Raw genomic sequence first — 25894 nt, forward strand, 5'->3', positions numbered from 1 at the left:
AGATACTATGTCAGAAATATATGTTTCAAAGTGCAAAATATTAAATTCAAATTTGAGTGTAAGAAGTGAATACTATCAAATTTTTAGTGCAAAGTATTAAAATTGATATTTGTGTGCTATCAAATTTTTACTGCAAAGTAATGAAATTTATGTTCGTATGTACATAGGGTATATATTATGAAATGTTTAGAGCAATTATATATAACTCTTTAATAAATGACGGATGTTTCAGATGAAGTCGGAGATAAACAATCACAAACATTAAAAAAACAAATCATTTGGCTATATGGCAACACTAAGCATCATACAAAACACGTCTAATTATCAGTTAATATTATGAGTAGCTATTTTTAATAATTTTTAAAGCCTAGTTGTAATATTTCACATAAAACATGTTTTCAGAAAATATGTCGTTAAATGGTGGTTAATTTGCATATTTATATGTAGCATAGAAATGGTTAAATATGAAGACTAAGGTATTTCTATTTTTTAATGCTTTATTTCTTGTAATAAAATAAATAAAAAATCAAAATTTGGAGGATTATTTTTTATTTACTCTTTTATCATCCTTATTTTTAAATAAATAATATAGAGATTAAATGTTAAATTATTATTTCTAAGACATAAACCGCCATCTTGAATTGAGTAGATTTATTATTTACGTTGTATTTCGTCGAAAAATTAGCGCACTGTTTTACCGACAAGTTACATCTGTCAGTTTGAGGTTATGTGCTAGAAAAATGTCGAGTGACAAGGCGCCCGTCGATCCGAGTTTTCAAGCTCGTACCACCGACATTGAGCGTAGTTTTATGCGCATGATAGAAGAAAGGAACGAGGAAAGAGTTAAGAAACTTCTCAAGTCGCGCACATTCAACAGGAAAATCGGATTAAGTCTGGGAGCAGGAGTCTTGGCTATCTACGCATATACAATCTACGCGATCAAGCAGGAGACATTCCTGGACAATTTCGACGCTCCCGAAGTCATCAACAAAGAATAAGCGATGTCGAACTTAGCTTTAGCTGCTAGAGTGCGCTTGCCACCGTTGCCTACCATCAGGGAAATAATCAGGATGTATAAATTAAGAGCCATGAAAGAATTATCGCAAAACTTTTTATTGGAACAGAGGTTAACGGATAAGATTGTGAAAACAGCGGGCGATTTAGCCGGAGGCCACGTATGCGAAGTCGGACCGGGACCTGGAGGTATTACGCGATCGATAATACGTCGCAATCCAGCCGAAGTAACAGTCGTAGAATTAGATAAACGATTCTTTACCTCTCTAGAGATGATCGGAGAAGCTGTTAATAAAGAACTCAAGTTCAACATAATACACGGCGATATACTCAGAACCAATCTCGAAAATGTATTTGCTAACTCTGACAAAAGAGCATGGGACGATGTTCCTCCCAACAATCACATCATTGGCAATCTTCCGTTCAACATTTCGACCATATTGATCATTAGATGGCTTCAGGCTATATCAGAAAAGAGCAGCGCTTGGGTTAACGGTAGAACTCGGATGACGTTAACGTTCCAAAAAGAAATCGCCGAGAGAATCGTAGCTCCGATCGTATCGCCTCAACGCTGCCGCTTATCCGTCATGTGTCAGAATTGGTGTAAAGTCGAACATCGATTCAATATTCCTGGTAAAGCTTTCTTACCGAAGCCCGACGTAGACGTTGGCATCGTTACTTTCACTCCGTTAAAACAACCCCTTATACCTTTAGATTTCAAGTTGATTGAAAAATTTCTGAGGAACATATTTCACATGCGGCAAAAATACTCCTTGAGAGGAGTCGAGAATTTGTTTCCTATGCATATGAGGGAACTCAGTTTGAAGGTATTTGAAATAGCCGATCTGGATCCGAGAACTCGATCTTATCAGATAACGAACATGGAGTTTAACAGGCTTATTTATGCATACAAGCAAGTTCTTGATGAGCATCCGGAAGTTGCTGATTATAATTTTAGAAGTAAAAGGCGCATATATAATAAAGAAAATTTGCCATCTGATTTCACAGAAGATAAATATGAATGTATTGTTTAGACTTTTATTTTATATTATGTAGCAAATATTGTGATAGATGTTAATAAAGATTGTTAAATGCTTTCTACTTTTATTTATATTGATATACAACCAGATTTTTAGTGAGTTTGTCTCTAATCCTTTTAATTGTGTATTATATCCTCATTACTTGAAAAATTGTTGATATTTACTCTTCAGGGTGATTAGAGAAGTATACATAGCAATGCAGTAAGATAATTAGGCAAGTATCGGGAGATTAGAAATTTGCTTGTAATTTTCTAATTTATGCAATTTCATGTGTTAAGTGTAAAACATTTCATCCAATTGTATAATTTCATTTTTATAAGGTTTAATTTGAAATTAAAAACCTGTATACTCTTGATCTTATTATTTATCGCTTTTTTAACTATGTAATCGGTAACGGTATAAGTACACAGCTTATTGCAGTAGGTGTAATCAGTAGTATAGTGGTACCGGAACATCACTCCGGTGCGATTTGTTAAATCTGAGCTTAATTTAACAGTTATATTGACGGTATACAAGCAGTGCACTCCAAAACCCAACAAAAGATAATCCAACATCAGTTTACAAAACATTTTTTAAGAAATCCTACAATTTTAAGGATATTATTAATCGAACATTTGATGTATTTCATTAATTATAAAAAATATTATCCATTAAATGGCCACTTCTGATGGACCTTTTGCAGCAGCCGATCCTTTCGATGATGACATTTCGGGCAGAATCTCGGCTATAACTTGGCGGATGTTGGTTTTTAGGTGCTCTAACGTTACGGTTTTGTCGGCGTAGACACGACTCTTAGCATAACCCTATAAAAAATCCAATGGCGTTAAATCGTATGATCTTAGCAGCCAGTTGACGTCACCAAAACGTGAAATAATGGGATCTGGGAACTTTTCACGCGGACTAGTATATACAATTCTATAACACCCATGGAAACTGATTTTTAGCAGGAAGGGATTATAATGTGATACACACACAGTGGGGCTCGAAAACGACAACATCAAAAGGAAGACAACTATTGAAAGCTACGGAAACTCGCAACCTCACTTATCTTTTTACTGGGCAACCGACATATTGGCCATCTGAAATTCGTACCTTATCGACTTCTGCCTTATAAAAGGAACTTCGGAAAAGTATCTCAAAGGGGAATCTTCATTAGACCTATTTTCAGATAATTCTCCAATCATATTTAACGTGCGTACAAAAGTAATAAATACCTTTTACAATAAGAGAACAAATTGGGCAGCATTTAAGGAATCTTTGGACGACTTGATAACATTTGTTATATCATTAAAAACAGAAGAAGATATAGAACTTGCAATCAAACACCTTATTGAAAATACACAGAGCAGCCTTGCAAGTAACTCCGGAATTCTGTCATCATACTTACAAGGAACAAAGGTCGGATTATATTGATCGATAAAAGAAATCTTCGTAAAAAATGGCAATCGCAAGAGTTCCAGGGGACAAATAAAAACTAAATTGAGCCATTAAAAAATCAAAATAACTCTTACAGAATTAACAAATTCTTCCATAAAAAAATACTTGGAAAATTTATCTGTAACATCAACAGACTACGCGCTCTGGAAAACGGGAGTTGTTCATATGTGCTTTAAAGAGACAGAAAATACTTGCCACGGTGCTTCATTTCCTTTTTCTTGAATAGGTGATAATGACTAGGTGCTAAATCAAGTGAATAAGGAGGATGTAGTAGAAATTCTCACTGCTGATCAGTCAACACTACATTTGTAGATTGGTTTTGCATTGTCATGCTGCAGAAAGGGCCTTAGTGGTTCAATAAGCGGATCGGAATAGTACTTGGCATTTATTGTATCCCCTTTTGGAAGGTAGTCCATAAAAGTTGCCTCCATACAAACTCAAAATATCCACTGGGAAGGAAATGAAAGCATATATTTATTCTTTCAGGTATTATTCACCAACTTATATAACTGCTTTATTGTGTTGGTTATAAATAATTATAATCTGTATATGCACATTGCATTTATGCCATTAATATTCATTAAATCAAAAAGCAACCGCTGGCCATCTCCGTGTTGTAAGTGAAACATTGTATAGTGAATAAATCTGGTTTATCACATATGTCAGATAATAGAATGTAATTATATCCGACTTTAGTCTTCTGCTGTTAATTTATCATTGTGCTTTTATGTGGCTTTTATTGTGAAATGTTACAACTAGAAGTTCCAGCAACGGACGTGTATTTATCTTTCTCCAAAATGCCATCTTTTCTTCTTAGTCCTCAGTTTCATCTTAATCTTCGTCAGAATCTTCGCATTCGTGTCCTGTATTTGAATCGTGGTTGCTCTATTCTACTGTTATATTTTGAGTTTCACTTAAAACGAAGCAGTAACGACAGGCACATCATTAGATTGCATTTAATATGTGATCAGATGCATAATGATAAAATAAATGGAGAGTATTAAGTGTCTGTAGATTGATCTAGATCCTTTTGGAGATAGGCTGCTCACAACTGTTTAATTTGAAAAAGGATTCTTAATTTGTAACTCCCGCGAGGCTTTGGAACTCCTTTTTATATTATTTCAGATATCCAGAAATGATTTTATGTTTTTCTATTCAATTTATTATTATTTTTGTTTCCGACCATTATGATACAATAGGGTAACCTGTTAGGTCATGATGATAATTATTCAAGAAAAATAAGTAAATTTCCGATGGAAGTGATACAGTTCTGTACCCGATTGTATATTCAATCTTAATGATTCGAGGCGGAAACAGACTATTTGTTTTTGTCTAATAAACATCTATATCTGCATAGGTTGAGTAGAAAATTTATAAAATTGTAGATATTTAGGCTATGTGTGTTAATTTTTTTTATTAAAAAATCAATACAATTTTTTTATTAATAAGTAGACATTGTAACCCAAATAAATACTAAATTATTCAAAGCATGTATGATAGATATAATATGTAGCAGTATTGAAAATCACATAAATTAGAGCAATACTCTGTTCCAGCTTGCAGGCGATTAACCCATTAGATAGATCAGTCAATTATAATAAACTAAGTGAAAGATACTACAGGTCTACCATTGACAAAAGCGATCAAATCTGAGGTATTAAGGAATTGGGAGAATCTTGAACGAGGGAACAGTGACGAAGTAGTCATTGTTCGATTTATCTACGCATCTTTCAAGCCTGCATTGTTTAAATTCAGTTGAAAACTTTTGTATATGAAAAAGTGCTTACTATTATAAAAAGTTTACTGGTTTAAGTTGAATAATTAGAATTATATCTGTTATGTCTAAGACTCACAGTTTTAAAAACTGCTACCGCCTTCGCAATCTGCATCACCTTCTTTTGCCTTTAACGCTAAACGTTTTAACCTTTTCACAGTTTTATGATGCTTATTCGATTTCATGTGCAGATTAAATTGTAATTCGCCTATAAATATCCTCTCGCACTTCTCACAATACTTTGATATGTAAGGATTGAGACCATCCCGGTAATTAAGTCCAACAACTGCCGCTTCGGGTTCTAAAGGACATGGTTTTTCTTCTAACAAACTATCGATCAAGCTTAAAGCCTTTTCGGTCACGTTAACAGACCATTTCGATACATCTGTGGTATCCAACTTGTAAATGGGTGGCACCTAAAAATATATAAATATATATTATAGAGGAGTATAAAATAACAATATTATGAAGTTGTGTATTTAAATAAGGTAATACTAGTCTGTTCGGATGTCCCAAGAGTCTGTTCTTAATCGTTTTAATCTGTCGACGAGCGTATCTCTTTGTGGCAATGTTCAGATTTTCCAAGCTGGTGTCGAATATCTTCTTGCCACGTTCGGTTTGTCGTTCTTCTTCGCTCAGTATGAGATAGTCGTGAAATTCTTTAAAGCCTATCGACTGGAATATTCCTTTTGTGTAGTCGGTGGGTCTGAAATGATAAACATGTTAATTAGTATGTGCTTTATAATGTATCTCTCTTTGTATTGACAGTAGATGATTAACATTGAACAATTTCAGTTACATTGTAGTATATGCACCTAGCAATGTGAGTCGAGAATATTCTTATTTCTTAGTCATACAACATCTTTAGATGATATCATGCTAGATTATTTTCAGATCTAAATTTAAATCAATCTAAAGTAGAATTTTTTAAATATAGTTAAAAGAAGAAAAAAACTGTTTTTATTTCATGTTGCTTCTTTTTGAGCCCATTTCATTTCACTTGTGCTTTAAAATTGGATATATTTTGTACTGTTTTGAAAGCTTGATAAAGTCAAAGAGTAATGCTGTATACGAAAAATGTAATTGAATGAAGATGTATTATATTTTAGTTGGTAGTTCAGAATTTTCAGGAATTAATCAACCCCATTGTTAAATGCATAATAATACTGAGAGTAGCATACTGTTTCAGGAAATTATATAATAAAATTTAGTGATTTAGCTGAAATTGTTCGAGTATCAAATCAGCTTAAAAAGTAGATATATTAACACAATGGAAAGGTACTTGTTATATATAAACACTAGCTAAAGTGGCATTTAACCTTTAACGTACGGAACCAAAAAAATGCAGTATTCCGACTAAGTGGGGTACAAAATAACCCCATTCAGATTTTCATATGAATTAAATATATTAGTCCAAATATTGTTCTAAGGGGGAAGATCAAGATAAAGAGAAACAGCAGAAATTGGAATAGAACCGATTATAGCAGTGATTTAAAATTATAAATAATATTGTCAGAAACTGAGTAAATATAGTTGTTTCTACAATTCTTTATTCTAGTCTCGTTCAATGTTGATTTTATATTATTTTACATTTTTTAGAATTTTGTTACAATTCACAAATACATTTTTCTATTTTTACAGGAGCTTTTTCAATTCAGAGTCAATGTTACAATATGTCACCTAATTAAATCATAAAATACAGTTTGAAAGAATAGGAGATGATCGATGATCGATGAAGTTTATTAATCTTTTAGATGATCGATGAAGTTTATAAATTCAAACAAGTAAAAGTGAAAATATCTTGATTTTTTATATACATAATGTAAAAGATACCAATGAAATATGGTATCTTAATCCTGGGCTTAAAAGGTGTGACGCATTCCGATTATATCACACGTTTTCCAGGTAAAACGATCGGAATCTGTTCCTTCGCTTAATATAAGCACTCCGCGGTTTTATTATTGAAGTATTTTTCGAAGAATGGACAACGTTTGGGTCACACGTTTAACGAATGACCAAGTCGTTTTTCGACCTGTGCCAAAATTGCTCTAAAACGTGAAAATATTTATTCTCTCCGATGCATTTTTATTCGATAATTATTTCAGGAATATCTGCAACATATGAGCTATTTAGTATATTTAGCGGTGAATTCCAGAGAGGACGACCTTGTTCTATTAAAAAAATAACATCAATACCAAACATAGGATTCATTGCCAAATTAGCGTAGAACGTAGATCTTCCACCAGGCGAATAAGTGATTTATATTGGAAAAAATAAAAGCAGTAATAATTTATAACCGATATTAGCATTGAACCGTTGAATAATCATTACAAAAGCGAACTTAACAGACAAAGTTAAAAATGTTTTATTTTGGAGGTTTTTATTGTAGATACTTAAGTTAGAAATAAGCTAATAGTTAAGTTAAAAATAAGCTCAATAATATTTTCATGGGCATGAGAATTGTAAAACAGCGGAATTGTAAAATAACGGAATTCTAATCGCACGGCGAGCTGACGAGATAAGGAATGACTCATTAGTGGAAATTTAGATATTTTTTTATATTTATAATTTTCAAAAATATAACTTAATTAAGATTAAGTTGCATTTCAACCAGTTTGAATTAAATTAAAATAATTAAATTGCTAAAAAAAAAACCGTTTTAATTTGTTTTACTGAAAATATGGGTTGTATGGTTATCCCAAAGATCTCTCTGAAAAAATAGTTATGCTTGATATTGTGTTATTGTGAGTTAGAGATAAATTATTAATCATTTCTATCGACATTTTCTAAATAATCTAGCTTAGAATAAAATATTTATAACATAGTAAATTGAAGTTTTAATGAACATGTCTACAGCTGCAATTGAATGCTGTTTTAAAGACAGCTGCATATTTATAAACAAAGTCATGGGAATCGTTTTTGAATCTTGATTTTTTAATACATACTGTATTATAAATAAATAATGTTATTTAACATACATAAACTCGTGAGAATCTATTTTTTATTATATATTTTTAAATGTTTTTTATGACACCCTTAATACACTGCGTGTACATGTACATGGAGTATCGTATTACTGAGTTACACAATGGATATCAATGGCGAAACACAGTTTGAGCGAAAAAAACCTTAAGGGTCACTTAGATAAGGATCAATTTTGTGTAAAATTATTTTTACTGCCGTCTGAGATTATGTGAATCCTGCGAAAAATAACCTGGGGCAATGACTATCGGTTTGTGTAAGCCAGACTTGCTCACGTGTGCTCTACTAGTCTTTGAATATTATTTTTATATTTTGTGTGTGTTATTATTTATTATTAAAATAAAATAAAAGGTGTATGTAAATGACGGTACGGTCAGTGGTGTGTCCGTCTTTTGAGGCAAACGTAACGTAGCATTAGAGGTTGATTTACATAATTTTTCAATATGTAGTTACGAGGAGTGAGTGACTTACTACCATGTAATTCCATCGATCAGTTGTTGAAATTTGAATACAATGAAATTAATTTAATTGGTTTAGTATATCGGACAAGGAAACGAAAGCTTAATGTTAGTATGTGACGAAAGCGAAAGTTGAATTTTAATTATATTAAAACGTTGAAAAATCAATTGAGAGAGAGCATAGTATAAATTGATTGAAAGTTATCTATATTTGTTACCCGTGGAATACATAATACATAATAAAATTAAAAAAAAGTATTTTATAAAAAAATAATACTGTTGTATTTTATAAAATTAGACAGTATGTTATTATTTATCAATATAAAATCAAAATATTTTTACATTTATGTGAATATATATTAAGAAAGGATTGTAAAATTGTTTCGTGAATTTGAAGCAAGAAGAAGTAATTTTGTAATTAAGAAATTCATGTACAGGCTTACCAAAGACATTACATTGAGATCTATGGTGACTAAAGGTGTCAATTTTAAATTTTATTTTTTTAAATATGTTATTTTTATCTTAACTTTACAAATATCTCTTGGATATTTTAGGTTTGTGTATATATTAAGTAATTGTGATCAGTGTAATGCCTGAAGTTGGCCAAGGTTGGCCATGGACGGAGAATATAGTGGGTTACTTCGGTCGAGTTCGGTTTTGCCCGCTCTAAAATCCGTGGTTACCGAGAACGGGAGGTAAAGTGGGGATAATTCAGTCGACTTGGCCAGCTTCGAGCGCTTCCGAACATTGTCGGCAAACGGATCGAAGTCGGAGCTGCTCTTTCAAGCGCGAGCGGTGAGATACTTCCCCTTTTGCTCTCTCGCGTGTTAAGTGACGAGTGTGAAAGAGATAATGATATGGTTTTTCGCAAACTGAGATAGAATGAGTAGCTCGGTTCAATTTCAGTATGCGCGTAGGCGTCCTATGGTTAACACGCATGTCGAGCGTTGCATCGTGGTCCCGTGGTCAAGTAATAATACCACATGCTTATCGGGGACTTCAACAGACTCTTACTGACATCTTTGAATATTTTAGGGCACCAAAAGGGATTAATTATATGTTTAATAGTATATTCTTCTAACAGATATGGTTAATATATTTTTTTTTCATATAAAATTAAATAATTAAAAAATAATTAGTGGTACTTGATTTTGTTAAAAAAATCGTATCGAATATCCTTGTGTATTTTCCTAGATCGGTTTATATAAATGTCACACCATAACAAATTATTATTTAGAATCGATGGCGACAAATTCTAGGATAGTCACAGATGTGGTGTTCGTATTCTGAAGTATCATTTTTATGCCTTATGGCATTTTGCAAAAGCCGACAAAGATTTTGCGTAAATTGAATATTTACGACCGAAAAGTTTTCACTGATATTGTATTGGTGAGTGCCCACACAAACTTTTATAATTATCAATAGCGTAATTTTAATAATATGACAATTTAAAATTTGCGATTATTTGGCACATTTTTTTAACGCGCGCAAATATGCCAGCTGTACAGCCGCCGTGCGTACGTCATTTACGCCCGCCGTCCAGACGGCATATGAAATTTGTGGCAGTGTGGCCGCTACTCGGAAGTCGGCGACCTCGACCGACTTCAGTTGAACTTTGGTTCGGACAACTTCCAGAGAGTGTAATGCAAAATAAATCTTCCATTGTAACAATGCGTTACAATGGAGCTAAACGAAGTAAGACTGAAATCAAAGTCTTTAAATCAGTAAAATCTATCTTATTAATTATTAACTACTGTTACATATTGCATTCAATAGACGACACTTTACACGACTTATTTGAATTTTATTTTAATTATTAGTCACGATATTCATCCGCCAGACTAGGAAAATATAAGAAAACCTAATCTGTAATGATCGAATGGAATTATAATTAAACAATAATCACTAATTTCTATCTCACAGACATATTATACAGTTAAAACACTAAGATCCATATGGGATTCAAGCCCAGGTCTTTAAGGTTTTAGTCACCGACTTACACCATAGGTTAATTATGCTTGTTAAATGAATAATGCCATTAATTGTCGCTAAATTAATAAGAAAACAACGATAAATAAAAATATTTAAGAACTTCCAGTTAGTATTTAACTAAAAGTAAGCAGTTTGAATTAAAAATCAACGTCTAAAATACTGTGCTCTCGTTAGCTCGGGGCCCCTTTTTTGGGGGGCGCACTCACGAGGCTTTGAGTCTTTGGTATTTCCCCGTCGACACGCGATTTGCTCTCTCCTCACGTACAAAATGAACGCCGCAAGCGAAATTCCAACTTATCGGCACTACGATGACATCATCGTCGCATATCTATCTCAATTTTCATTCAATTCCACGTGTAGTCGCAACACTTACTCTCCGTCGACTACTCTATTCTTGTTGTAGTTTTCATGGAAGTCAGTCAGCTCCTTCACTAGTCCATCTTTCATCATCGAGTCGACGCGATCCGTCAGACGCTTGTCCAGGATTTTCTGAAAAAAGATAACAATAATTAACAATTGGAATAGTAATACGTTTAGGTTTAGGTTTGGGTTTGAACAGCAAATGAACGTTTTGCAACTATTGTTTTGAGTTTCAATATCAGTAGAGCAACACATCTGATGTTAAGACCAAAATGTACGTGTAACAATCTAACAATAAAGTTTCACTGATATTGACCAGTGAAATTATAAAGCAATTGTTTGATACATTTTCACTGGTTAGTGAATTTATATTTATACTAGTGGAGATATAACTTTACTGAAAAATTATTTACATATATCAAATTAAAATTCAAATTTAAATTGTTTTCATATAAAGAAGCAATCCATATGTAATAATAAAGTTTTTGATGGAAATATTGGGTTGTGTTCTAAAATAAAATTAAATAACTATTGCATTTTCAGTTTTTTGTTATCATACAGTATCCATTTTTTGTCCTCAGTTAGCATATCACAGTCGCTTTGTAATGTGTTGTACACCCATACCTCGTTATACGGCCGCTCTTTATACGGCCTTTCGCTATAACGGCCCTCTTCAATTAAGGCACGTTTTCGATATACGGCCTAAAATGTTTCGCTATAACGGCAAAGAAACTTTTTTTCGATGTCGATTTTTAAAAAAAATTAAAAATAGATTTAATTTGCAGAATTTTAAAATGAAAGGTGAAGCAGCTAGCGCCGATGAGGCCGCATCTAAGGAATATCCCAACATTTTAAAGGGAATTTTTGAAAGAGGGGTCATAAACCTGAACAAGTGTTTAACGTAGACGAAACAGGGCTTTATTGAAAGCGAATGCCTGATTGCACGTACATTTCAAAAACCGAAAAATCTGCGCCTGGTTATAAGGTGTCTAAAGAACGATTAACTTTGCTACTTGGTGCAAATGCCGCGGGTGATTTTAAGCTAAAACCACTTTTAATATATTTGTCCGAAAATCCAAGGCCTCTTAAAGGACTAAATAAAAATCAATTACCCGTCATATGGAGATCCAACAAGAAAGCTTGGATGACTAAAGCTACTTTAGAGGATTGGTTCAAAAATCACTTTTGCACAGAAGTGAAAAAATATTTGCGAGACAATAACTTAAGCAACAAGGCTTGGCTAATTTTGGATAATGCACCAGGGCATCCTACTAATTTATCCGAACTATCTGAAGATGTCATGATTAAGTACCTTCCGAAAAATACAACAGCTCTGATCTAACCAATGGATCAAGGTGCAATAGCCACTTTTAAGGCATATTACCTACGCCGAACTTTCCGACAACTTATAAGGGAAACCGATGGTAAATCTTCAATTAAAACATTTTGGAAAAACTATAACATCAAGGATGCTGTTGACAGCATCAGTGAATCATGGAAGGAATTAAAATTAACAACAATGAACCATGTTTGGAAAAAAATATGGCCAGAATGTGTAAAAAGTTAATTGCCTTCCTGAAATTAGGCAAAACATTTTGGATCTAGCACATGATCTCGGCTTTGAAGGTTTGAACGAACGTGATGTGTTTGATCTACTTGAAGCTGATAGGGAACCCCTTTCATATAAGGAACTCATTCAATTGCAAGCAGAACCGGCATTTGATGAAGAGACAGAGCCTGTTGTATTCAAACAGCTAACATCAAAAAAATTGTCAAAAGCTTTTTCCTATTTCGAACAAGGAATACACATCTTCCTTGAAAACGATCCTGACGTCGAACGTAGTGCTAAAGTTTCTCGAGGAATTAACTCAGCCATTGGCTGTTATTAATCACTGAAGAACGAATGAGACAAAAAGGCAAGACAAACATCGTTGAGCAATTTTTTTAAGCCAGGCCCATCCTTACCAGCGAAAAATGAGAACGACAGTGATCTGAAGGTTACCATTTCTTTATCGTCTTCAGATTAAAGCCATTTAAAAAAAAATTATATATGTATTCATACACATATTTTATGTAACATGAAGTTGTTTCATTTTTGTTTATGGATTATTGTTGGTTTTTGGAGTCTGTTATTATTTTATGTACAAATGTATGTACTTGTTATGTATGTATTTTTAATTTAAATGAAATAAAAAGATAAAATTCATTTTAAATGATAAACCATGTTACATTTTTAACAAATATGGAACCGATCATATTGAATTTGTATGAATTTGTATTAGAATAATTGATTCGTTATACGGCTTTTCGCTTAGCGGCCAAGTTTCGTGGAACGTATCTAGGCCGTAAAGCGAGGTATGGGTGTATATATAATATATCCCATGTTTCCAAGCCTTCCATATTTAAAAAAACATGCATCGAGTCATGTTAGTTATTTTTTTAATGTACATTTTTTAATTCTCCTTAATTTCAACGGCAATGAAATCTAGATAAAACAGCTTTATGTGTTCCATTTTAAGGTTTATCTTTAACACATGTAATACGTTTCCATTGCTGTGGTTATCGAATGTTTTTGGTGGAATTCGTATATTTCATTCAAATTGTATATTTTAAGAATAAAGCATTTCATTGTATGTTTTTAAATGTTTTATGCGTGGAATATAATCACAAAGAACTAAAAATACGCGCAGTCAAAATGGCATACACCTGTGCCCTTTATCAACAATTTTATATTACCTATTAATACATCAAATTTACACATTTTAATATTAACAAAATATAAATAATAAATTCGTCAATACTTTCAGATAATTTTAAAATAGACGACGTTATCATTATAATTTGCACAGCAGAATATGCCTAATCATTTATTTGGTATGCATACTCATATCTACTTTATTTCTATTCTTAAATGGTACACAATACTAACATTTCAAACAATTCTAATTCACAGAATGTATCGAAAACCATTTCAAGGGCAAATATCACCAAACTTTTTGACATTGACATTGGCGACTGACCTCACTTTCACCTCCCATCCCGGCGGATCTCCGTTTTTGGAATTTCAAATGGGCTTCATGGGCCTCGTGACTTGGAATCCGTGTTTCCCGATCGATTCTACACCTTCCGGTCCATTTTGATACCATAAATGGCGGTGATATTTAAATCGCATCCGTACTCCGCCGGATACCACACAACCATGTTCGGAATTCAGATTTTTGTTTATAAAGTGGAAGTTGTAGTACCCATAGAGTTCAATTATTATGGATATGAGTTAACGTCATATCCTGGATGCGTGAGATATTTTTTTATACATAATTTTCGTGAGCTGGATGTATATATGTATATACAGTGTACGACGGTTAGAAGTCACGTAAGCTCCGAGCATTTGAAAAGCAAATAGTCTGAACAATATTTACAAACAGTGAAAACGACGGTTATTTGCAGTTTCGCTGACACTAATATATTCTAATACATGGTTTGATATTCGTGCATTATATTTTGTTCTTTTCTCAACTTGATTTCCGTCGATCTTGTTTAATTAAGCTTTTATATTCTGGTCCGCTCTCTTCTAAGCGTTGCACGTGCATCTACAACTTCAATAGGCATATATTTATAAATTTTAGATATTATTTGAGCCACCCAACAAATAATGGTTAAACGAGGTTCAATCACGAGTTTCATAATATCTTTCTTTCGAATGATAATAATATAGTACATGTATCATATCAGCAGCTCCCAGTAAAAGTCTTATATATTCCAATGGTCCAAAATTCTACGTGTTTTATTTCAAGGATATTCGAAAGCATTGAAATACGCGATTTGTAAGTACTTATGTTTTATTAAAACCGTAGAAGAGTTTTGCCACAGCGATAAAATAGCTAGATTTATATGTATGAGCTTTTTTATAAAAAAAACTGAAAGCTTTTACGCAAGGTTTTTCAATTGCTTTTTTATGATTGAATTTAATAGAAGTCGGAATAGCGTAGTCAGTAAGGTCTAGACTGGTAACTCAAAAGCCACGGGTTCGAATCCCGGCAGCAGACTAACATTTTTATTTAAAAAATGGACTGTTCCATTAGTGGCGCTGGATCTGAGAGATCTACGCTCCCATTTTGTTATGATCACTCCACGAGTTTATGTTTGGTGGAGTCCTCCCCACTTGGAAGAGTCATGCCACTGAGTGGTGCATGGTACGTTCGTTTAAGACCACCAAATAAGTATTTTTTTTAATTTTGACATATATTTTTGTATTACGTATTTAGTGAAGTCAGTTTGAATGTTGTACATTATTTTGGTACCGTATGTTAGACTGGATCCTACAGACCCAGTAAGAAATGAAGGAGATCAATCCGAGATTGGTAGTAGCGGCGATGCAGGATCATGCAGGATCTCCAACATAGGAAAGCGCTGCCGCCCTTGTTTAGAATTGAAGACGATAAGATTAACCTTTGTTTGCTCTAATAATCTAATGACTGATTTAAGAGTTGAATAAAACCAGGAGTTGCACTGACTGATAGTCATAAAAATTTAATCAAAAATAGTCATATGGAAATTCGTGATATCAAGTGAATTTAAGTGAGTCATTCTAGTGTTTTGCAATAACTTTATTTGCTAAGTCTAATTATTTCGTTTTCAAAGTAATTTTTAAAGTTTTGGTGTAATATTTTTTTTATGTTCGAGTAAATATTTTTTTCAAATAAAAGTTTTATATTAATATAATACATCTGATTTATTATTTAACCTTTTCCCAAACGAAAATATACGTATTTGTCACTAAATGATCGATTTTCGGTCGTGGATTTCACAGATCCGTGCCACCATTGGTTTTACTATAGAGGCGCCACTAATGGAGTGTTAAGGAAAGTGATCTATTGATTATAAATTATAATTATAAAGATGCCACCGATTGTCAGATTGAAAAATCTGGTGGTTGATCCTTGAATACTTTGCATGTATTCATTATCTGATAGATTTACACCGTTGTAACGCATTGGGCTTACGCCTGTCAGGTTATACAATAAATAATATATTTATAATAATATAGTACATATATTCTTAATCAAAAAATTATCATTCATAAATTAGGACCACACAAAGCCCTAGTTACGACTAGAAAAATAGAGTTTCACTTAAATAAGACGCAAAGATTCTCCAGTGCATTGAATGAATATTTCTTTGTTACGAAACGGTCACGGGAAACAATAAATCATCAAAAGACAAATAGCACCGTAAGGTCACAACATTCCCGTTGCACAATTCGCCCTCGGAGATGTCCATCAAGCAAATGACACTTTCTAATAAGCGAGTGTAACGATTTGCTGGATGATTGTCATTTGTCAGCAAGCTTTACAGCCCTGAATATATAAGACTAGTTTCCAAAGAGGAACAGAAGAGACTAGCAGACGCCCGCCTGCGGACAACATACTGTCAAAGACGCTCACATCCCGAGAGGGACTCCGCCATACGAGTACCGCAGCAGAGAGGGATCAACCTCTGCAATACTGTCGCTGCCATCCTAACCAGATATTCTACTGACATCATCCCTTCGGTAGCTTCTCCTCCACCGCTCGGAGAATAACGCTCTCGTCAATCATGGTTTGTCGCAATATGTAAATTTAATTACTAAAATTTTCTCTTATTTCCACCTGCCTCTTACTGACTGCGACGCCACACCCCAAAGCGTTAGAAACCTGAAAATATTTAACTCACAATGAGCTGAATTTTGTGTTATAAATTACAATACAGATATATTAAGTAGAAATATTTTTTCTACCAAAAGCGTTACAAAAAATAGCTCAGTATATTTTTTACAAAACTATCATTTTTATTATTATATTGATGTATAGAGTTTTACTAATAAATGTTAGCATATGTATTTCTAGGCTGTAAATTGCCCGCAAAAGCACAATTAAAAAAAAATATGTGAACTCCTACAGCATCTCGATGTGGGAGGAGATTTTTATGCACAGCTAAGCTAAGAACTCACCCACAAGGTAGTAAGCAATAATTTCACAATACAGATAAAAAATATGGTAAATTAAAAAATAAGATGGCATCAAGCTAGAGATCATATGAATAAAAAATTCTAAAAAATAAAACACAGAAAATTTTAAAAACTAAAGTAAGATTCAATAAATAATTACATGAATAATCTAACAATAATTTAGTAATGGGATATTTTTTGTTTCGATATTTTCAATCCTAAATTAACAATGGCAGTGGAGATAAAATAATCTCAGTAAAGTTATATTATACTTTATGAATTTCAACTCGGTCATACTGCGATAATTCCGTGAAAAAGGTCTGTAATACAATGGGCAGGGGTCAGATCAAATGTGATTCTAAAAATTTCGTCCTTGGAATTTTGACATTGAATATCAACTTAAGGGTTGTTAGTGAGGATATTAGGGCTGCCATCAAAACAGGTCCAAGATTAACGATACAGAAGTTAGCAGAAAAAATCAACGTGTCGCTTACATCACTTCACGTACATTTAAAAAGTTAATTTGCAGATAAATGGTATCTCATAAAATCTCTCTCCGGTCGATGTTACTTAAAAATATGAAATACGCATTTATGTGTGCATAATTATTTAAGTTGTTTCTAAGTAAAAATTTCTATCAAGTAAGAATAGAGATTTTTTTTAAATATTTGAAATATTGGTTGTAAGTGTATATGAAGTCAATTCTTTAGGTAAAATAAAGTTTGCAAAGAATTCAATTAAATTTTCAGGATCTTTGAAATCGTCTTAATCTATGTCGACATTCTAAATAGCGAACCTCACCATAATTGAACTTTGTTAAAACATCTAAAACAATTACAGTTTAATTGCTAGTAGCATTCCATACGAAACGGCCAACGTCAACTCTAATTCACTACGAGCAGACCACGCCTCGACCAAGAATTGGCGCTTCCGTGATTGTGGCCATATATGCGAGCGCAGACTACTAGGTCTACATAGAGAGCTGCCGGCTATCTATCCTATACCTATACTGTATTTTATGTGCACTCTTTGTGTCTAACAACTTACCCGTAAACGAAGCTGGTCATTGACCGATAATGCGGCGACGAATTCGCATTGCGGAAAAAACGAACATATTCTCATAATCATAACACATTTTATATGATATTTAGACCTAAAGTCAATGAAAAACACGCTACAAAGAATAGAGTTGGTGCCCAAATAGCTTTCCTGAAAAATGTTTATTAAAAGTTCGGTGCTAAATGCGAAAGAATGCAGTGCGAACACGTACTAAACATCCCTAGATTACCCATTCTATAAAATGACGACGTTGCCAATTTTTTACCGGTTACGAATCTAACGTTTAATACAAATCTGTATTATACAATAACAAATACACCCATACCTCGCTTTACGGCCTAGATACGTTCCACGAAACTTGGCCGCAAAGCGAAAAGCCGTAAAACGAATAAATTATTATAATACAAATTCATACAAATTCAATGGGATCGGTTCCAAATTTGTTAAATATGTAACATGGTTTATCATTTAAAATGCATTTTATCTTTTTATTTCATTTAAATCAAAAATACATACATAACAAGTACATACATTTGTACATAAAATAATAACAGACTCCAAAAACCAACAATAATCCATAAACAAAAATGAAACAACTTCATGTTACATAAAATATGTGTATGAATACATACATATTTTTTTTAAAATGGCTTTAATCTGAAGACGATGAAGAAATGGTAACCTGCAAATCACTGTCGTTCTCATTTTTCGCTGGTAAGGATGGGCCTGGCTTAAAAAAATTGCCCAACGTTGTTTGTCTTGCCTTTTTGTCTCTTTCTTTCTTCAGTGATTAATAACAGCTAATGGCTGAGTTAATTCCTCGAGAAACTTTAGCGCTACGTTCGACATCAGGATCGTTTTCAAGGAAGATGTTTATTCCTTGTTCGAAATAGGAAAAAGCTTTTGACAATATTTTTTATGTTAGCTGTTTGAATACAACAGGCTCTGTCTCTTCATCAAATGCCGGTTCTGGTTGCAACTGAATGAGTTCCTCATATGAAAGGGGTTCCCTATCAGCTTCAAGTAGATCAAGCACATCACGTTCGTTCAACCCTTCAAAGCCGAGATCATGTGCTAGATCCAAAATGTTTTGCCTAATTTCAGGAAGGCAATTAACTTCTGCATCAGTACTTTTTACACATTCTGGCCATATTTTTTTCCAAACATGGTTCATTGTTTTTAATTTTAATTCCTTTCATGATTCACTGATGCTGTCAACAGCATCCTTGATGTTGTAGTTTTTCCAAAATGTTTTAATTGAAGATTTACCATCAGTTTCCCTTATAAATTGTCAGAAAGTTCAGCGTAGGTAATATGCGTTAAAAGTGGCTATTGCACCCTGATCCATTGGTTGGACCAGAGCTGTTGTATTTTTCGGAAGGTACTCAATCATGACATCTTCAGATAGTTCGGATAAATTAGTAGGACGCCCTAGTGCATTATCCAAAATTAGCAAAGCCTTGTTGCTTAAGTTATTGTCTCGCAAATATTTTTTCACTTCTGTGCAAAAGTGATTTTTGAACCAATCCTCTAAAGTAGCTTTAGTCATTCAAGCTTTCTTGTTGGATCTCCATATGACGGGTGATTGATTTTTATTTAGTCCTTTAAGAGGCCTTGGATTTTCGGACAAATATATTAAAAGTGGTTTTAGCTTAAAATCACCCGCGGCATTTGCACCAAGTAGCAAAGTTAATCGTTCTTTAGACACCTTATAACCAGGCGCAGATTTTTCGGTTCTTGAAATGTACGTAGAATCAGGCATTCGCTTCCAATAAAGCCCTGTTTCGTCTACGTTAAACACTTGTTCAGGTTTATGACCACTTCTTTCAATAATTCCCTTTAAAATGTTGGGATATTCCTTAGATGCGGCCTCATCGGCGTTAGCTGTTTCACCTTTCATTTTAAAATTATGCAAAATAAATCTATTTTTAAATATTTTAAAAAATCGACATCGAAAAAAAGTTTTTTTGCCGTTATAGCGAAACATTTTAGGCCGTATATCGAAAATGTGCCTTAATTGAAGAGGGCCGTTATAGCGAAATGCCGTATAAAGAGCGGCCGTAAAGCGAGGTATGGGTGTAGTCTGGTTTCGCCCCAAATCGTCGACATTGGTCAGATGATCGAGGACTGGAAGAGACATTGGACGTTTACCATTTACTCAAGGGTTTATAAGCTAGAACACTTCTGTACTAAACCACTTTATATATACTCTAGAGTCAGGACTTACTTACAGAACACTTACGAGAGCCACCAAGACACGTGAACAGTACATGACAAGTTCGAGGATGCCATATTTTTGAAGAATTCATAGTAAACAAACGCTGGGTATATCATGCAAATGCTTATGTTGCATTAGATTCCACCGTAAGTTAGTGTTATTGCGCAGTGTGCATTTTAGATGAGAGCTGGCGTGAAGGACGTCTTTTTTGGATGCCATTGAACTTGCGCTTAGACCAGTATTCGGATGGTGAGGCGGGGGTCTGCGCCAGTCTATGACCTGCCAACTCGCAGTGCGCACGTACACTATCAGGTATCACGTGAACGTGACGCTCTACGTGGAAGCGATACACCTATATTATATGTACATTTAAGATTTAAATTTCATGTTACCTGTTTTACGAATATTAAGAGTAGTATTCACTTAAACAGAAGGATGTAAAATACGTGTAACATTAAAATCTCTATATATAAAAGGAAGTTATTATTTCGTGAACGTTTGATATTTTCTCCACCGTATTGCTCATTTATCAGAGAAGATTTATCAACGTATAATATTGAAATGTTAAGCAATTGAGAAAATTAATATGATTGCAACTAATTCAATCATTTTCGACCTAATACAAAAGCGAGCCGCTGTAGCTTTAATTTATGAGCGAGTAGCGCAAGAATATGAGCGCGTAAAATATAAGTGATAGATTACGTTGTTTTTTATTTGAATTTCACTACATATCTAATTTGTTTTAACGAATATTAGGGGTTCTTTGATGTAATGACTAATATTTTATAATTGTAGCAATTTATGTTCCTCATAACTCATGTTATAATGATGCTACTTACAAATTCAGTTCAATACCATATCATTAGAATAAAATTAATTAATCGGTGACAGGTTAATGGCATTATTTATTTAACAGCGGTATTAGTCGATAATTATTACCTGAAAAATCTGGATTCGAATCCCATATAGAAGATCAAAATTATTTGTGCCAATGTGAACTTTTTTAGAAAAATGTTTTACTGTCGAAATGGATAGTGTTGGGCAATATGTTCAAGCTTCATTAAGGAGAATAAACGTAAAATCACCATTGTCACAAAAAACGAAGGGAAAAATATCACCACTTTTGAAAACAAATATTTTGTATGAAGAACTACCAATGTCCTGAAAATTGGTGGTTCTTAAACATTAAACTGACTATATAATGCATGTATAAATTTAAAACACTGAATAATAATATCTTAAAATAATCAATAAAATATTTTTTCCATATTTCGTGTAAATATAAATAATTTCGTATAAAAAGTTTTATATTCCTTGTTTTTGATGAATGCGAGTTGATCATAGATACAAGAGTTAAATTGAGAAGAAAATAAAATATGATGATATATGCATGTATATCGTAACGACCCTTTTTATACATAGGAAGATTGAGCAGCATCTATTACAAAAACGCCGCAAAAGCATAAGAGCAAACGCACCATGTATACGTATATATTAGGGATTCTGTGTCGAGACAACCCGGGAATTTATTCCCGAGAATTCAAAGATTTTTTGCTGTCTCGAGTCCCGGGAATTTAAAAATTAATAACCCGGGACTCGAGACTTTCCGAAGTGCAATTTCACAAAAATATGTAAAGAGCGAATTTGATGTCGAGCTTAATTTATGTCTCGATATGAAGACAAGGTGGAATTCCTTATTACCCATGATCTCGAGATTTTGAAAGTTACGAAATTGCATTAGAAAATCATTAATTGATCTTGGCATCGGCCAAATTTGGAATGAATCGAACATTCACGTATTGGAAAATATTTGTGAAGTACTCACTCCTATAAAACTGGCAGTTGAAGCTCTAAGTTGTCGAGATGCCACTTTATTAACTTCCGAAATTATTGTTAATTTAAAAAAAAAAAATATTTGAAATCAACACAACTCTGTCGCACGAACCACCAAAATATTTCAACGTCTAGAAATAAAAAATTCAACTTTAAAAAGGAGTTTCAGATATTAGACTCAACTATCAAGCGAACTCCAAATCTAGAGCTTTTATTTAAATCATTGCTTACAATTAAGCCAACATCTACAGAAAGCGAGAGAGTTTTTTCTACATCTGGAATATTTGCCACAAAAATCAGGAACAGGCTATGTGATTCATCATTAAACGTCTTGGTGTTTTTAAAAACATAGTTTTCCTTACAAAAGTAAAGGTTTTAACTTAATATTGATATAAATATTTCGATTAAAAAAATTGTAATAAATTAAATTTAAATAAATATCGAATAGTGTTTTTAAATTGTTTTAATAAATTTTCACCTATCGTACCTATAACACAAATAATATAAGTTAATAATAATAAATTAATTAAAGTTAATAATAATAAGTTAATTAAAGTTAATAATAATAAGTTAATTTTTTACGATAATTTTTTTTCATGATTATACGAAAAATAATCAAAGTCTCGAGTCCCGGGATTTCCAGGGACTTTAAAAATTTGGGTCTCGAGTCCCGGGAATCGAAAAAACCCGAGACTTCAGAATCCCTAGTATATATGCATGTATAATTATAAAAACTGTGGAACCTTAGCGACCCTTTTTTACACAGAAGGATTGAGCAGCTCATATTACAAAAACGCCGCAAAAACACAAGAGCAAACGCAGCATGTACACGTATCACGCACGTCAAAATGAAGTGATTTATTTTGTTCCATTGGATATATCATAACCTGCATGAAATAATAGAAATATACATTTTGAGTGATGAATTTTCAGGGTAAAATAAAAACCATGTGATGATTTTATTTTAGTACATCATCATTTATGTTTAAAAAAATATCGCATAATACACGTTTTTCGAATTAGAGGTCATTCGTTTTTAACAAACGACTCTCGTGAATTTAACAATTACAAAAAGAGTGTTCTTGCTGATGTACCAAAAGATTGAGAACAAATAGTTTGATGGCAAGAAAAACACATATTGAACATTTTTATTCGATGAAAAAAATCTTTAAAACCATATTTTAAAGTTACTAAAAATATTGACCTTTTTGGGAACATATGATGGACATATTCATTTGAAAGCTACAGACTACAGACTTTTTTATAAAAAAATACTATTGATTTTTTTATAAAAAAAATACCATTAGACTCATTGAAATATTGAAAGTATCTCAAGTGATCAAGATGCTCTACATTTATAAAATTGTTATTGTATTATTTTATAATAATTTTCTGCCAGCAATTGATCAGCACAGATTTGGTTTTCTTAGATTTTCCTAATCTCACGGATGGATAATTAAAATTTAATCAAGGATCACAGTTGCATATAGGACGAAACTATCAAACCTGATGCATTAACATTGAGGGCGGAATTTCCATAAATGAGCCAGCTCTTCTGCGCCATTGAAATTTTTTTTTTTCTGTCCGTGTGATACATATTAGCCGCTTTATTTACAAAGCTTAGCGCTCTGATCAATAAATAGCCACTTCTTCACTGTCGGCTCCTTTGGACTGTGTCTGTGTCTGTCATATACATATATTATATTGAAAAAAGTGAATCAATATAGTTGTTTATTATAAAATAAGGTGCGTGTGATAATTAAAATTTAATGTAGCATAAGGGTGTTTATTTTAAATTGGCAAATAAATCAGAATTTACTATACTAAAATTATGAATGAAATTAAAAATACATTATTTTTTTAACTCCAACATAGCTGTAATGTCACGCGATACGTTGGTTGTATGTGGTTTTGGGAGTATAAAGAAACTTTCGCAAGGTTCTCTGCGGTGAATTAACAATTCAACAAGCGTTAATTCTCACAAGAAGACAAACCCGCGAGCGAACGGGACGCAGTTATTTACTAAAGGTTGTATAGAAATTTAATATATATTATAAGATTGTATATATATTGTACAAAGCCGGTCCGGACAGTTTCTATATGAGACTCAAACGCAGACATAATAGACGGCTACTGAAAGTTCTGATAAATTATCTCTCGGGAATTGAAAAGAGATAAGGATATGTTAGATCTAAGATCCAATTAAATTGCCTTTTACATACAATTAATAAGTAGTTTGTTGTACAGTAGCATATACAACTCTTATTGTATTTTTGGTTTAACAAAAAAATGAAAATTTTTGGTTTTCATATAAAATTTATGTATTTTTAGCGTCTAACATGCTAATCGGTAAAGTCGTTTATATTTTAAAACACGTTTCAAAATGTTCTATATCTTGCATTTTTAAGATCGAATAAAAGTAGATGCCATATTATGGTAAACTGCTTTTCAAAATCGCTTAAAGTCGCATATATGTATATAAAAGGAGAATTCTGTTCCATCGAATTATATATGAATTCGTAGATTTTTTGAGCTCAATTTGTTATTCAAATTGATTGTATATACATATGTAATGAAATCGGCATGAAATCACTAATACGAACATACTTAGTTTATAATATGCTAGGCTTATATAGCCACAGTCATTTAAAGATAAATATTTTACCTGTACGTAATTTATAATTAAGAAAAATAGTCTTTGTTTGTTCTGCATTGTAGCAGATTGGGCTAACGCTTACTTTGGTACTGCATTATATTTACAATGATAATAATAATTTGAGTACAATACAGACGATACAGGAAGTTGCGAAAGCGCATTTTCAGACGTGACTAAATGCGGACGTTAGAGATTAAGGCATAGTCGGATTCCAAAGGTCCGATAAACTCGTACATCATCTTGTGTAGAGTCTCCAATTACTTGAACCATCAACTACTCGAGTATCGAATATTAAAATTTTAAAATACTCGAGTACTCGAGTACTTTCGAGTATTTACCAAATGTACCAAAATAGCTATTATTCAAATTCGTGCACATATAAATAAATAAATAAAATACTTAGTATGTTAATTTTTACAATTATTTTAACTTCACGAACATACTTTTTAAAAACAATAATGCAAAAAGTGTCTCGAATTTAATATTACTGCTAACCTTTGGTTTTATTATTCCCGTTATGGAAAAAACCCTTTCCGTTGCTGTTGATGTTGGTCTTATTGTCATTAACGCGCTGGATAAGGCTTCTAATTTATATCTGTTCGCTTTTTATAGATATACAATTTTTTGAACTTTTTTTTTATGTTCTCTTCTTTCATTCCCTTCTCTGCTTTTCTCTTATTTCCTTCGACTATTGACAAAATAGCATTTTTAATTCTTCTTGAATAGATTGTTTTTCTTAACAATATACAATATTCTACTCCTTCTGATTAATGCGAAGAATTTAAATCTATATCCTTCGAAGATGTATTTGGGTGAATCCCTTTCACTCTAGAGCTAAACGGTTCGCAAAGAACTGACTTTACTTTAAATGCCTTTAAAACACACAATTGTTTTGATTTATATTTTAAGCTGAGGGATCAGTAAAAACAATTGACAACACTTTGCGCTACAACTGCATAGTCATAAAACCTAAAAATTTTTTTTGTTGATATTTCATATTGTTCATTGCCATAAATTAGATAAGTCGGGACTGTCGAACAGAAAACACAAAAGAAATTTTTCCGTCGTACCCACTAACATAGCCG

The 25894-nt window shown here is 32.8% G+C and overlaps 3 protein-coding genes across 3 annotated transcripts in view; 2 read left to right on the forward strand and 1 right to left on the reverse strand.

Annotated features, from left to right (window-relative positions):
- The first annotated feature begins 721 nt into the window (after window positions 1-721).
- Window positions 722-2111, forward strand: mtTFB1 (mitochondrial transcription factor B1). Its single transcript, XM_088204982.1, has one exon. The coding sequence runs from the start codon at window positions 1002-1004 to the stop codon at window positions 2046-2048; it is 1047 nt and encodes a 348-aa protein (XP_088061108.1). The 5' UTR covers window positions 722-1001; the 3' UTR covers window positions 2049-2111.
- Ccdc56 (Coiled-coil domain containing 56) lies at window positions 722-2111 on the forward strand. Its single transcript, XM_088204983.1, has one exon. It carries the CDS (start codon window positions 741-743, stop codon window positions 996-998), a length of 258 nt encoding a protein of 85 aa, XP_088061109.1. The 5' UTR covers window positions 722-740; the 3' UTR covers window positions 999-2111.
- Window positions 2112-4879: 2768 nt separating this feature from the next.
- The window catches only part of LOC148237587 (tRNA dimethylallyltransferase), a 336763-nt gene continuing 315748 nt past the window's right edge, over window positions 4880-25894 (reverse strand). Inside the window, exons 5-7 of the mRNA XM_088205628.1 lie at window positions 11071-11186; window positions 5761-5971; window positions 4880-5681 (exon numbers count right to left, since the gene is read on the reverse strand). Coding sequence (XP_088061754.1) covers window positions 5349-5681; window positions 5761-5971; window positions 11071-11186 — 660 coding nt within the window. The 3' untranslated portion in view covers window positions 4880-5348. The remainder of the gene's footprint in view (window positions 5682-5760; window positions 5972-11070; window positions 11187-25894) is intronic.

Source organism: Plectrocnemia conspersa, unplaced genomic scaffold (genome assembly GCF_051122295.1).
Source record: "Plectrocnemia conspersa isolate PC_06_02 unplaced genomic scaffold, ASM5112229v1 ptg000002l, whole genome shotgun sequence".
Taxonomy (NCBI): Eukaryota; Metazoa; Arthropoda; class Insecta; order Trichoptera; family Polycentropodidae; genus Plectrocnemia; species Plectrocnemia conspersa.

Coding starts and splice junctions, on each gene's coding strand:
- mtTFB1 (XM_088204982.1), top strand. CDS start 1,002: ATGTCGAACTTAGCTTTAGCTGCTAGAGTGCGCTTGCCACCGTTGCCT.
- Ccdc56 (XM_088204983.1), top strand. CDS start 741: ATGTCGAGTGACAAGGCGCCCGTCGATCCGAGTTTTCAAGCTCGTACC.